This window comes from Procambarus clarkii, chromosome 15 (genome assembly GCF_040958095.1).
Source record: "Procambarus clarkii isolate CNS0578487 chromosome 15, FALCON_Pclarkii_2.0, whole genome shotgun sequence".
In the NCBI taxonomy this organism is placed as follows: domain Eukaryota; kingdom Metazoa; phylum Arthropoda; class Malacostraca; order Decapoda; family Cambaridae; genus Procambarus; species Procambarus clarkii.
This window is the reverse complement of record NC_091164.1, coordinates 23,241,791-23,255,501: the sequence shown is the minus strand read 5'-3', so window position 1 is coordinate 23,255,501 and position 13,711 is coordinate 23,241,791. Positions and strand designations below refer to the sequence as shown.

The following is a 13,711-nucleotide window of genomic DNA, read 5'->3' as shown; positions in this document are numbered from 1 at the left end:
AGCAGGAGTTCTACCTCGCGCTCGGACCAGCAGGAGTTCTACCTCGCGCTCGGACCAGCAGGAGTTCTACCTCACGCTCGGACCAGCAGGAGTTCTACCTCACGCTCGGACCAGCAGGAGTTCTACCTCACGCTCGTGTAACACCACTATACATATAAACTAAAAATAAAACATTAATAATCATTTGAAGCGCGACCATATAGCACCGGAACCTAAAGGTAACCTTCCAACAAGGAGATGCTACACAGGATTGAAAGACGCTGCCACCATCTGCCTTGACCATTGAGACTATATCAAGCAACGAGGCAAGAAACATTGCTTGACTTAGAGAGAGTACTCATTCTTTAACTGTCAATATTTATGGGACGGTTGTTAGCAGATTGTATTCAGAAGCTAAGGGGATTCAACAATTGATACAGATGGGAAGTTTAACATGAATTTATTGAGAACAATTTATGCTATTCACTACTATAAAATCCTACTTTAACACTGGCAATTGTTACGGGATCCAGACATGGAAAACGTATCAAAGATCACACACACATTACCTTAAATTAAGACCACTCTCTGCCTCTCAGTCGGGTGGATTCCCTCTGTCTCCTGAGGCCGGGGCGCCTGCAGCCTCACTGACCTGCAGCCTCTCCAGCACTCTCTCTCTATCTTCTAACTATCATACAGGGGTATATATACAACTGAATCAGAAGGGGGTGGGAGCGTTTTACACTGTTGTGGGAACGTCTGGTGTGGACCTGTTCCCAGCTGATTGAGCCTACTCGGGAAAAGTGTGATTTGCACACCTAAATGGTTGGTCAGCACCTTAGGGCGTCAGCTTCCCATGATGTACAAAAAAGCAATCAAGATGCACCATTAAGTTTTGTTTGTCAAGACCATCAGGGTTATTTATAAACAGTAAAGAAGCTGACTAGGGGGGAGCCAGATGATATTTCAATTAACTCTAGCTGAATCTGAGGTTACAAGATGATCTTACCAGGACGTTCCCATGGTGAGTCATGGGTTCACTCTCCCAGCGTTACACTCGAACCTGTAGGAGTTCAACCTCGCGCTCGGAGCAGCAGGTGTTCTACCTCACGCTCGGACCAGCAGGAGTTCAACTTCGTGCTCGGTGCACGAGGTAGAACTCCTACTGGAGTTCTACCTCTCGCTCGGACCAGCAGGAGTTCTACCTTACGCTCGGACCAGCAGGAGTTCTACCTCACGCTCGGACCAGCAGGAGTTCTACCTCACGCTCGGACCAGCAGGAGTTCTTCCTCGCGCTCGGACCTGTAGGAGTTCTACCTCATGCTCGGACCTGTAGGAGTTCAACCTCGCGCTCGGACCTGGAGGAGTTCTACCTCGCGCTCGGACCAGTAGGAGTTCAACCTCACGCTCGGACCAGTAGGAGTTCTACCTCATGCTCGGACCAGCAGGAGTTCAACCTCACGCTCGGACCAGCAGGAGTTCTACCTCGCGCTCGGACCAGTAGGAGTTCAACCTCACGCTCGGACCAGCAGGAGTTCAACCTCGCGCTCGGACCTGGAGGAGTTCTACCTCACGCTCGGACCAGTAGGAGTTCAACCTCGCGCTCGGACCAGCAGGAGTTCAACCTCGCTCTCGGACCAGCGAGAGTTTAACCTCGCGCTCGGACCTGGAGGAGTTCTACCTCGTGCTCGGACCATTAGGAGTTCTACTTCACGTTCGGACCAGTAGGAGTCCTACCTCACGCTCGGACCAGCAGGAGTTTAACCTCACGCTCGGACCAGTAGGAGTCCTACCTCACGGTTGGACCAGCAGGAGTTCAACCTCGCGCTCAGACCTGGAGGAGTTCTACCTCACGTTCGGACCAGAAGGAGTTCTACCTCACGCTCGGACCAGCAGGAGTTCTACCTCACGCTTCTTCACGCGAGTACTTCGGGGCATCCAGCGAATACTTCTGGGCGTCCAGCGAGTACTTCGGGGCGTTCGACGAATACTTCGGGTTTCACACTCTCCAAACATACGCCTTAACTATACTCCGGCCTGAGTACACTTCCTCAGGGTGGAAATGTCACAGCTGTGTCCGGCGGCTTCATAGGAAGACAACGTCACCCTCTCAGTGTACTAGCAGCTCGGCGTCCTTCCCTGTTACTGTTGTGCTCCTGTAGGGAAGTCGTTCTTCCTGACGATGAAGACCTCTCACATCGGGTCTGTTTCACGGTCGCCGCAACTTGTCAATCCTCCCAAGCCTTCTGTACCGCTCTGACGAAACCGCTTACAACAATGTCAGCTCCTGGGCTCTCCGCTCCCTACTGGATACTGTCCTATTCTTCTGTTCTTGGAGTCGGCCCTGTTTACATGGCTTCTGGATGATAGTATCTGTCCAGCAGTAGCGGAGCGATTGTTGGGAGATGTGTGATCTCTTCGTTTATCGGTCATAAAGTGATTTGCCTCCTCCCATCTCCGTGTGTTCATTGCATGACGTTACTGTCTTGCTTCACTCTGATTGGCCCCAATAGGTAGCGTCTTCTTGGTTGCCATAATAACCTGGTGTCTTGAGCTTCAAGCTCTGGCGCCATGGCGGCCCTTGACGGGAAAGCGTCCTCGCATCCTGAGACCTCAACACGTAATCACCTTACGTCGTAAAACACATTCACACTCATCTTTCCTAATTTCATCTAAAACACATTGGCTTATTAGTATATAGCAAACAACAAATCAACGGCAATTAAAGGCAAACAACTCATGTAGGATCCAGTGGAGTCTACACTGGGAGGAGTCCCAGTGTAGACTCCACCTGTAGTCATGACAATACATATTCTCCAACAAACTAATGTAGTTTTAGTACATCATTCATGCATCTCTGTAATAGTAGATGTTCATTAACTAATTTTGGTAAAGGCGAGTCATTCGGTGTGACACTTTATAATTGGCAAAAGTTTGAAGAGGAGACATAACATCACATTGATGTTCCAATTCTTCATTCTTACCCAACGAATTGTTCTGGTGGTAGAGCGACGGACTTGCGCCATGCAGGTCGGCGTTCAACCCCCGACCGTCCAAGTGGTTGGGCGGGTCATCTCTTCCAGGTCTCATTCCAAATACCTATCCTGGCCTCTTTCCAGTGCTTTATAGTCATAATGGCATGACGCTTTCTCCTATTAGTTCCCCATTCATGTCCATTCTTATGTTGCATTTCTCTGTGTGTGTCCCTAGAGCCACGGACCTCCATGGGGGGAATGGTGCCATGGCGACTGACTGTAATATTAATATCCTCATGTTGCAGACCAGTGCTGTTGTTATTGGCGCGTCTCCCTAGGTGGCAGCATCTGGGGGATAAGTCTGCCCTCTGGAGCGACCAGTCGTGTTAGATCTGAGTTTTAACTTTCGGGTTTTTGAGTCAAGTAGCGAGTCATCAGCCTCGGGGAGGACCGCATCTGACGCCTGAGGATTATTTTGATTCAACATGTTCTGATTTCCGCTTGATGTAAGAAGCTTATATGTGCTTGCTTTTGGTTGTAGCAAGCTGAGGAAGCTGGTCCAAGATGAAGGTGGTATTATTACTAAGAGCTGAGGAAGCTGGTCCAAGATGAAGGTGGTATTATTACTAAGAGCTGAGGAAGCTGGTCAAAGATGAAGGTGGTATTATTACTAAGAGCTGAGGAAGCTGGTCCAAGATGAAGGTGGTATTATTACTAAGAGCTGAGGAAGCTGGTCCAAGATGAAGGTGGTATTATTACTAAGAGCTGAGGAAGCTGGTCCAAGATGAAGGTGGTATTATTACTAAGAGCTGAGGAAGCTGGTCCAAGATGAAGGTGGTATTATTACTAAGAGCTGAGGAAGCTGGTCCAAGATGAAGGTGGTATTATTACTAAGAGCTGAGGAAGCTGGTCCAAGATGAAGGTGGTATTATTACTAAGAGCTGAGGAAGCTGGTCCAAGATGAAGGTGGTATTATTACTAAGAGCTGAGGAAGCTGGTCCAAGATGAAGGTGGTATTATTACTAAGAGCTGAGGAAGCTGGTCCAAGATGAAGGTGGTATTATTACTAAGAGCTGAGGAAGCTGGTCAAAGATGAAGGTGGTATTATTACTAAGAGCTGAGGAAGCTGGTCAAAGATGAAGGTGGTATTATTACTAAGAGCTGAGGAAGCTGGTCAAAGATGAAGGTGGTATTATTACTAAGAGCTGAGGAAGCTGGTCAAAGATGAAGGTGGTATTATTACTAAGAGCTGAGGAAGCTGGTCAAAGATGAAGGTGGTATTATTACTAAGAGCTGAGGAAGCTGGTCCAAGATGAAGGTGGTATTATTACTAAGAGCTGAGGAAGCTGGTCCAAGATGAAGGTGGTATTATTACTAAGAGCTGAGGAAGCTGGTCCAAGATGAAGGTGGTATTATTACTAAGAGCTGAGGAAGCTGGTCAAAGATGAAGGTGGTATTATTACTAAGAGCTGAGGAAGCTGGTCAAAGATGAAGGTGGTATTATTACTAAGAGCTGAGGAAGCTGGTCAAAGATGAAGGTGGTATTATTACTAAGAGCTGAGGAAGCTGGTCAAAGATGAAGGTGGTATTATTACTAAGAGCTGAGGAAGCTGGTCAAAGATGAAGGTGGTATTATTACTAAGAGCTGAGGAAGCTGGTCAAAGATGAAGGTGGTATTATTACTAAGATCGTTGTACTGAAATTTACTACACAGGACAGTGATTTATAGCAATAGTTTACAAAGCAAGAAGTTATTAAATACAGACAATTACAGTCCAACTGATCTCTGATATTAAACGATGTATAAATCAATGTCTGTAATAACCATAAATGTAAGTTTTCCAAACCTTCATTTACAAATTTAATATATTACAAGAGTCACCTTGCGATGATTTCGAGACTCAGCGTCCTCGCGGCCCGGTCTTCGACCAGGCCACCTCCCGCAGGTAACTAATTGCTGTGGGTTGTGGACACTGAACGAATTAATAAAAAAAATGATTGATAATTGCATATTACATTTGCATTAATATAAAAATATATTTACATATGATTTAAAGAAATTTATATTATATGATACCATAAAAATTATATAAAGAAATGTTTAACAAATTTATTCACAATTTTGAATTTCTTGTGATACAGTCCACAGTGTAAAACATTACAGCAATATTTACGATGATTACAGAAGTCTTTAAACCTGTAGGAGTTCTACCTCACGCTCGGACCAGCAGGAGTTCTACCTCACGCTCGGACCAGCAGGAGTTCTACCTCACGCTCGGACCAGCAGGAGTTCTACCTCACGCTCGGACCAGCAGGAGTTCAACCTCGCGCTCGGACCAGCAGGAGTTCTACCTCACGCTCGGACCAGCAGGAGTTCTACCTCACGCTCGGACCAGCAGGAGTTCTACCTCACGCTCGGACCAGCAGGAGTTCTACCTCACGCTCGGACCAGCAGGAGTTCTACCTCACGCTCGGACCAGCAGGAATTCTACCTCACGCTCGGACCAGCAGGAGTTCAACCTCGCGCTCGGACCAGTAGGAGTTCAACCTCACGCTCGGACCAGCAGGAGTTCAACCTCACGCTCGGACCAGTCGGAGTTCTACCTCACGCTCGGACCAGCAGGAGTTCAACCTCACGCTCGGACCAGCAGGAGTTCTACCTCACGCTCGGACCAGCAGGAGTTCTACCTCACGCTCGGACCAGCAGGAGTTCAACCTCGCGCTCGGAGCAGCAGGAGTTCTACCTCTCGCTCGGAGCAGCAGGAGTTCTACCTCACGGTCGGACCAGTAGGACTTCAACCTCGCGCTCGGACCAGCAGGAGTTCTACCTCGCACTCCGACCAGTAGGAGTTCAACCTCGTGTTCGGAGCAGCAGGAGTTCTACCTCACGCTCGGAGCAGCAGGAGTTCTGCCTCACGCCCGGACCAGCAGGAGTTCAACCTCGCGCTCGGAGCAGCAGGAGTTCAACCTCACGCTCGGACCAGTAGGAGTTCAACCTCACGCTCGGACCAGCAGGAGTTCAACCTCACGCTCGGACCAGTAGGAGTTCTACCTCACGCTCGGACCAGCAGGAGTTCAACCTCACGCTCGGACCAGCAGGAGTTCTACCTCACGCTCGGACCAGCAGGAGTTCTACCTCACGCTCGGACCAGCAGGAGTTCAACCTCGCGCTCGGAGCAGCAGGAGTTCTACCTCACGCTCGGAGCAGCAGGAGTTCTACCTCACGCCCGGACCAGCAGGAGTTCAACCTCACGCTCGGACCAGCAGGAGTTCTACCTCACGCTCGGACCAGCAGGAGTTCAACCTCGCGCTCGGAGCAGCAGGAGTTCTACCTCACGGTCGGAGCAGCAGGAGTTCTACCTCACGCCCGGACCAGCAGGAGTTCTACCTCACGCCCGGACCAGCAGGAGTTCAACCTCGCGCTCGGAGCAGCAGGAGTTCTACCTCACGCTCGGAGCAGCAGGAGTTCTACCTCACGGTCGGACCAGTAGGACTTCAACCTCGCGCTCGGACCAGCAGGAGTTCTACCTCGCACTCCGACCAGTAGGAGTTCAACCTCGTGTTCGGAGCAGCAGGAGTTCTACCTCACGCTCGGAGCAGCAGGAGTTCTGCCTCACGCCCGGACCAGCAGGAGTTCAACCTCGCGCTCGGAGCAGCAGGAGTTCAACCTCACGCTCGGACCAGTAGGAGTTCAACCTCACGCTCGGACCAGCAGGAGTTCAACCTCACGCTCGGACCAGTAGGAGTTCTACCTCACGCTCGGACCAGCAGGAGTTCAACCTCACGCTCGGACCAGCAGGAGTTCTACCTCACGCTCGGACCAGCAGGAGTTCTACCTCACGCTCGGACCAGCAGGAGTTCAACCTCGCGCTCGGAGCAGCAGGAGTTCTACCTCACGCTCGGAGCAGCAGGAGTTCTACCTCACGCCCGGACCAGCAGGAGTTCTACCTCACGCTCGGACCAGCAGGAGTTCTACCTCACGCTCGGACCAGTAGGAGTCCTACCTCACGCTCGGACCAGCAGGAGTTTAACCTCACGCTCGGACCAGTAGGAGTCGTACCTCACGGTTGGACCAGCAGGAGTTCTACCTCACGCTCGGACCAGCAGGAGTTCTACCTCTCGCTCGGACCAGCAGGAGTTCTACCTCACGCTCGGACCAGCAGGAGTTCTACCTCACGCTCAGACCAGTAGGAGTCCTACCTCACGGTTGGACCAGCAGGAGTTTAACCTCACGCTCGGACCAGCAGGAGTTCTACCTCACGCTCGGACCAGTAGGAGTCCTACCTCACGGTTGGACCAGCAGGAGTTCAACCTCACTGTCGGAAAATCCGACACATTTAATAATATCATACAGGCAGATAATATTGCTGTGTTGTATAAACAAGTTAACCCATAGAAAATGTAACTTGTAGTGGAATTTCCGTCTATAGAAAACTGGATATCATTACCACATACTATTATAAATTCACCACCTATTATGGTGGGAATTATTCTTAAATACATTAGTCTTTGGACTTTACCATCATAAAAACATCTCATATAAATTAACTTAATTATCAGAATTAAAATACAGTAAATGTGACCCTTCTATCACTTACTGTCATCTGGACAATGTAGGCCAGTAGCGTCAGTGGTGAGGGAGTGGTCAGCCATTATTATTGTACTTAGACCACAGAGGCTCACGGGAGCAAATACGGCTCCTGTTAATTTTACTTGGACGAAGTGTTATGGAAACCAAAGGTGTACCATCATCAACACGCTGTCAACAAATACAAGTTAAGTGTTCTGCCGAAACCCATTTATCTATCATTTATGGCCATTAATGTCATTAGATAGGGGCGAGCCCGTTAGAATACGAACTGCCTCTTAATAAAAGGTAATTAAGCCTAGGTCTTTACGGTTCAATGTACAGTGTTTTCTCTGATATAGCTGTCATATATTAGGATTCTGGCTTTATAGCTAGCTCCCTTTTGACAGGTCAAGACGAGGAAGCATGCTTTGTGTACCAGTTACTGGGTGATGGAAGCTACCTCAAAGAGGATAATTCGGTGTCTACATCCTAGTTATATCTGGTGGACTAAGGCCTGCTGTACAATAAGATAAGGAACCTCTTCAATGTTTAACAATATATGTAGTTTAATACTGTACTTTGATTGGCTGCATATATATAAATTCAATATAAACCCCCCTAATGTGTAGAGGATCGATTTGTGAGATTATTGCAGAAATAAAGTCCACTTAACATCATACAAATTGCTATCGAAGTATACAAATTAACGTAAATATAAATTCTATATAAATTCATATAAATTAAATAAATATAAATCTCACAGGTCGGTTCCCACATTATTTGGTCATCTTCGAACCGGATGACAGATTATTTGGTCATCTTAGTACCGAATGAACCAGTTAATCAGTGGATTCATTAAATATACTAGTGCAGTGTGATTTATACAAAGCCAGCAGTCAAAGACGGCGGCGTTGCCTCGTGCGAGCTCAGGAGCCCCCCTCAGTTCAGTTCAGCCTCATCAGCGGTTTCAGGGACACCCACAGATATTTGGTGGCGTGTTATTTCGTGAGATGACAGCGCTAATATTGAAGCCAGCCAAATTAGTGGCTGTGTCTTCGCGAGATTGTTCACGGATTTCGTAGTGTTAAATTTCGCGAGGTCACTAATAATATTTAATACTTCTAGATAATATTAGAAGTTTCATAGAGGCAATTAAGAGGTTATTATCAATAATTATGTATATTATTTCTCCAAAATAGAGAATTATTTAATATATTGCCTGGTGTTCACAATATATTATTTACTAATTGCCAACCCACAACAGGGTAGGATATTACCATTGACTAGTTGAACTATTTATTGTTCATCCTAGTCCCATTATTATCATAGTCTAGTTGTACTATATTGAACAACCTAGCACCATTAATGAATGGTGCAGACCCTATTTTGGGTGTAAATTTTATCAACTCGAGTTGAGTTGTGTATATATAATAATTTACTTATGATCATTACACCTTTGAGTGATTAATTAGTGTCTATACCATCCTAGGGTGATATAGAAGAGCTAACCTAAAGGTACTTCCATGACACTGGTTTATCACTCAAATCATTAGTGTGTATGATTGTATATATATAATGTGTATTAATTTTAAGTGCTAACCTCTAGTAGAGGTAGGATTAAAGCCTAGCGAGTTCAGAAATTTTACCCTAGGCTACCATCAGTACTTGTTCAGTATTATGAGCGACCCAAGTACAAGCCCCACAAGGCTTCACCAACTAGCCAGTATGGATAATGCAGGGAGAATGAGAAGAACCCTTGCAGGTCTTAAAGGCCACTTAACAAGACAGATCAAGAAATGTGAAGATTTGTCACAACAATCACCAGTTGATTATGCTGACCTGGAAAGCTATTATCAAGCAGCTGCAGGTAAATTTGAGCAAATCAAATGCCAAATAGCAACATATGTGGCTGAACTTGCCAACACCAATTTATCAGAAACAGAAATAGACGACATTATGGTTGATCTTGCGAATTATGAAGATCACACTCAGGCCACGTTACAGCCTTATGTCAAATTAATTGCCCAGAACAAGGCAACAGCAACAACAACAACAGATGCATCTAATACGAGTCAAGCAGAAGCTCGACTCCCTCCAATTAATTTACCCACTTTCTCAGGAAAAGATGAGGAAGATTGGGATGAATTTTGGAACAAATTCGTTGACCTTGTAGACTCAAAACAATCTTTACCAAAGAGTAGTAAATTCTCTTATTTGCAAGGCCAATTATCAGGTGAGGCTAAAACAGTAGTATCCCATCTGAGATTAACTAATGACGGCTATGATCTGGCAGTAAAACTCCTCAAGGATAATTATGCTGATCCAGAAGTAAGAACATCACATTTAGTTCATGAGCTGTTGCATTTACCCCCACCGGAGGCTTCAGCTGATTCACTCCAAGTCTTCAAGCTGGAGGTAGAATCATTGATCAATGCCCTCAGCCTGACAGCAGATACAAACGGGGCTGAGTGGGTCTTGAAAATAATTGTCCAGGAGAAAATACCTAGGGACATATTGAGACAAATGAGTGCTCATTACAATAAAAGTATCTTATCCATGAATGAAATATCTGAAGGTTTAAAGTCAGTAGTTCATCAATTACGAACACATGACAAATTAAAACCACCAAGTAAACCCTCAGAAACCAATAATAGTAAACCACAGAGTACCAAAGGTACTCCAAATCAATCTAGACAAAATAATTCAACACCAAAGTGGAACAGTAACAGTGTGGGCGTATATGCAGTGGGACCCTCCAAGCCTATAGTTACTGTGTCACCCAAGAACGTGACACCAAAGGGTACTGGAAGCTATGGAACATGTTTGTTCTGCAATGAGAAACATTCAATGTACCACTGCCCTAATTTTCCTGATAATGACGCCCGTGTTGAGCGACTCAAAGATTTGCAACATTGCACGAGGTGCCTCAGGAAACATAACATCAACGACTGTGATACCCAATTACACACCTGTAATAGGTGTAACAAAGGTCAGCACCATGCAGCATTGTGCAGAGACACCAAAACAACGTCTCCAAACCCCAAGGTGGAAGATAGCATTCCTACCACTGTACAGTACTGCAAGGTGCAACCAACAAAGAGTGTCCAATCGGCAAAGTCTAAAGGTAATACGACTTTGCCTACTGCCCAAATTACAATCCTCAATAAGAGGGCCCAGGTCCATACCCGTGGGTTGTTTGACCAAGGGTCCCAGAGAACATATGTCACTAAAAAGTTGGCAGATGAACTACAATTAAGGCCTGTAGCCCAGACGTCATTCAACATCTCAGGGTTTGTAACAGATGCAGAACCTCAAGTCTACCAGGTGGTACAACCATCAGTACGTTTAGGCCGGTACGTCTGTCGAGTACAAGCCATTGTGGTGGACAAAACACCAGTAGACCTACATGTTCAAGGTCTGAGAGCAACAACCAAATTCCTGAGAAATAGAGGAATAAAATTGGCAGATAATATTAAGTCTGATCACCTCACTGACTTCGGTCTCCTTGTAGGGACAGACTATTGTCATCGATTCATCGGTAGCCCTACTAAATATCAGGGTATAACCATGTTGAACTCTGCAGGAGGTAAATTACTCTCAGGCCCAGTATCAAGCCTGAGGAGACCTATGCCTGCAGATAAACAATACAAGTAGAAATCTAAATTTGTCAGCTGATTATATTTCTCCAGTAGCATTATACTAAGGAGATTACAGCTGACTATACCAACAGAGGTTGATGTTAGTATCATCATTTAAAGCTGAAGATGAGTTCATGAGGCCTCAGTGGCAAATCAGTGAACAGTAGCCTAAACAGCTACAAGTCACTGCAACCAATGTCACTGAACCCACTGCAGTCTCAGAACCATACTTTACTTTAATGATGAGCTATTCAATCTTCTGAATCAATTAACTAAATTAAACCCCAATAAATCTGATGACTGATTTGATACATTTATTATTTAATCAAGATTTATTCCATGGGCCTTAGTGTTTATATATCAGTGACCAGTTACCTGAAAAACTTCAAGTTATATCTAATGTCACTGATCTCACTGCAGTCCCTGAATCATACTTGACTGTAGTACTTGATCACATTCAGTCTTCTGGGTTAAATAACATGTAATTAGGCTTGAATTTTAGCCTTTCAAGAGTTAACAGGGAAATGAAATCGCATTAGACTTCTAACCCCTGCAATTCTAGTACGGGACATCCGTCCTGTATGAACAGACACACAAATGTGTGATTACTAAGTACTAACATCAAATTAATCTAATAATTCGAAGGAGGAGAATCGGTGTTCGTCTGTTCTAAATAAGACTTCGACCCATGAGCAGCCCCCGGGGAATTATGTCGGAAAATCCGACACCATTTAATAATATCATACAGGCAGATAATATTGCTGTGTTGTATAAACAAGTTAACCCATAGAAAATGTAACTTGTAGTGGAATTTCTGTCTATAGAAAACGGGATATCATTACCACATACTATTATAAATTCACCACCTATTATGGTGGGAATTATTCTTAAATACATTAGTCTTTGGACTTTACCATCATAAAAACATCTCATATAAATGAACCTAATTATCAGAATTAAAATAGAGTAAATGTGACCCTTCTATCACTTACTGTCATCTGGACAATGTAGGCCAGTAGCGTCAGTGGTGAGGGAGTGGTCAGCCATTATTATTGTACTTAGACCACAGAGGCTCACGGGAGCAAATACGGCTCCTGTTAATTTTACTTGGACGAAGTGTTATGGAAACCAAAGGTGTACCATCATCAACACGCTGTTAACAAATACAAGTTAAGTGTTCTGCCAAAACCCATATATCTATCATTTATGGCCATTAATGTCATTAGATAGGGGCGAGCCAGTTAGAATACGAACTGCCTCTTAATAAAAGGTAATTAAGCCTAGGTCTTTACGGTTCAATGTACAGTGTTTTCTCTGATATAGCTGTCATATATTAGGATTCTGGCTTTATAGCTAGCTCCCTTTTGACAGGTCAAGACGAGGAAGCATGCTTTGTGTACCAGTTACTGGGTGATGGAAGCTACCTCAAAGAGGATAATTCGGTGTCTACATCCTAGTTATATCTGGTGGACTAAGGCCTGCTGTACAATAAGATAAGGAACCTCTTCAATGTTTAACAATATATGTAGTTTAATACAGTAGTTTGATTGGCTGCATATATATAAATTCAATAAAAACCCCCCTAATGTGTAGAGGATCGGTTTGTGAGATTATTGCAGAAATACTGTCCACTTAACATCATACAAATTGCTATCGAAGTATACAAATTAAAATAAATATAAATTCTATATAAATTCATATAAATTAAATAAATATAAATCTCACAGGTCGGTTCCCACACTCACGCTCGGACCAGCAGGAGTCCTACCTCACCCTCGGCCCAGCAGGAGTTCAACCTCACCCTCGGACCAGCAGGAGTTCAACCTCACGCTCGGACCAGCAGGAGTCCTACCTCACGGTCGGACCAGCAGGAGTTCAACCTCACGCGCGGACCAGCAGGAGTTCAACCTCACGCTCGGACCAGCAGGAGTTCAACCTCACGCTCGGACCAGCAGGAGTTCAACCTCACGCTCGGACCAGCAGGAGTCCTACCTCACGCTCGGACCAGCAGGAGTTCAACCTCACGCTCGGACCAGCAGAAGTTCAACCTCACGCTCGGACCAGCAGGAGTCCTACCTCACGCTCGGACCAGCAGGAGTTCAACCTCACGCTCGGACCAGCAGGAGTTCAACCTCACGCTTGGACCAGCAGGAGTGAACGAAGTAGACGCAGAAGAACAAACAGAACGAATACTTAAGATAAGTTGATAAACGGGGAGCAGGGAGGGAGGGAAACAGATGTGAAGGAAGGCAGAGGGCGAGACGACTCCTCCGTTTAGCAGGGACACATCTTGAGAGTAACCGAGTGGAGACTTTAGCAGACACCGTGTAAGCAGGACAGCTGTACATCGTAACATAAAATAAAAGTGTATATTAGTTGGTGGTGACTCTCTGAAGCGCTTTCTTGATCGTCTCCTCTGCTTGAAGGAAGCAAGAGATGAAGTTACAGAAAAGTTTGCCACGAGCAAGAGATGGAGACATCTTGGATACAGTGACCAATATCGAAAAATCCGTAGGCGCCGTGATGCGTTATCTTGAAGTTATCTTGAG

The 13,711-nt window shown here is 45.5% G+C and overlaps 1 protein-coding gene across 1 annotated transcript; it reads left to right on the top strand.

Annotated features, from left to right (window-relative positions):
* Positions 1–1,010: 1,010 nt before the first annotated feature.
* Positions 1,011–13,369, top strand: LOC138364989 (uncharacterized). Its single transcript, XM_069325080.1, has 5 exons — positions 1,011–1,132; positions 5,158–5,937; positions 6,026–6,637; positions 6,726–6,945; positions 12,890–13,369. The coding sequence occupies exons 1-5, from the start codon at positions 1,011–1,013 to the stop codon at positions 13,367–13,369; spliced, it is 2,214 nt and encodes a 737-aa protein (XP_069181181.1).
* The last annotated feature ends 342 nt before the right edge of the window (positions 13,370–13,711 follow it).

Coding starts and splice junctions, on each gene's coding strand:
- LOC138364989 (XM_069325080.1), top strand. CDS start 1,011: ATGGGTTCACTCTCCCAGCGTTACACTCGAACCTGTAGGAGTTCAACC. Junction 1,133..5,157: donor CTTCGTGCTCGGTGCACGAG/GTAGAACTCCTA, acceptor TTAAACCTGTAG/GAGTTCTACCTCACGCTCGG. Junction 5,938..6,025: donor TCAACCTCACGCTCGGACCA/GTAGGAGTTCAA, acceptor TCGGACCAGCAG/GAGTTCAACCTCACGCTCGG.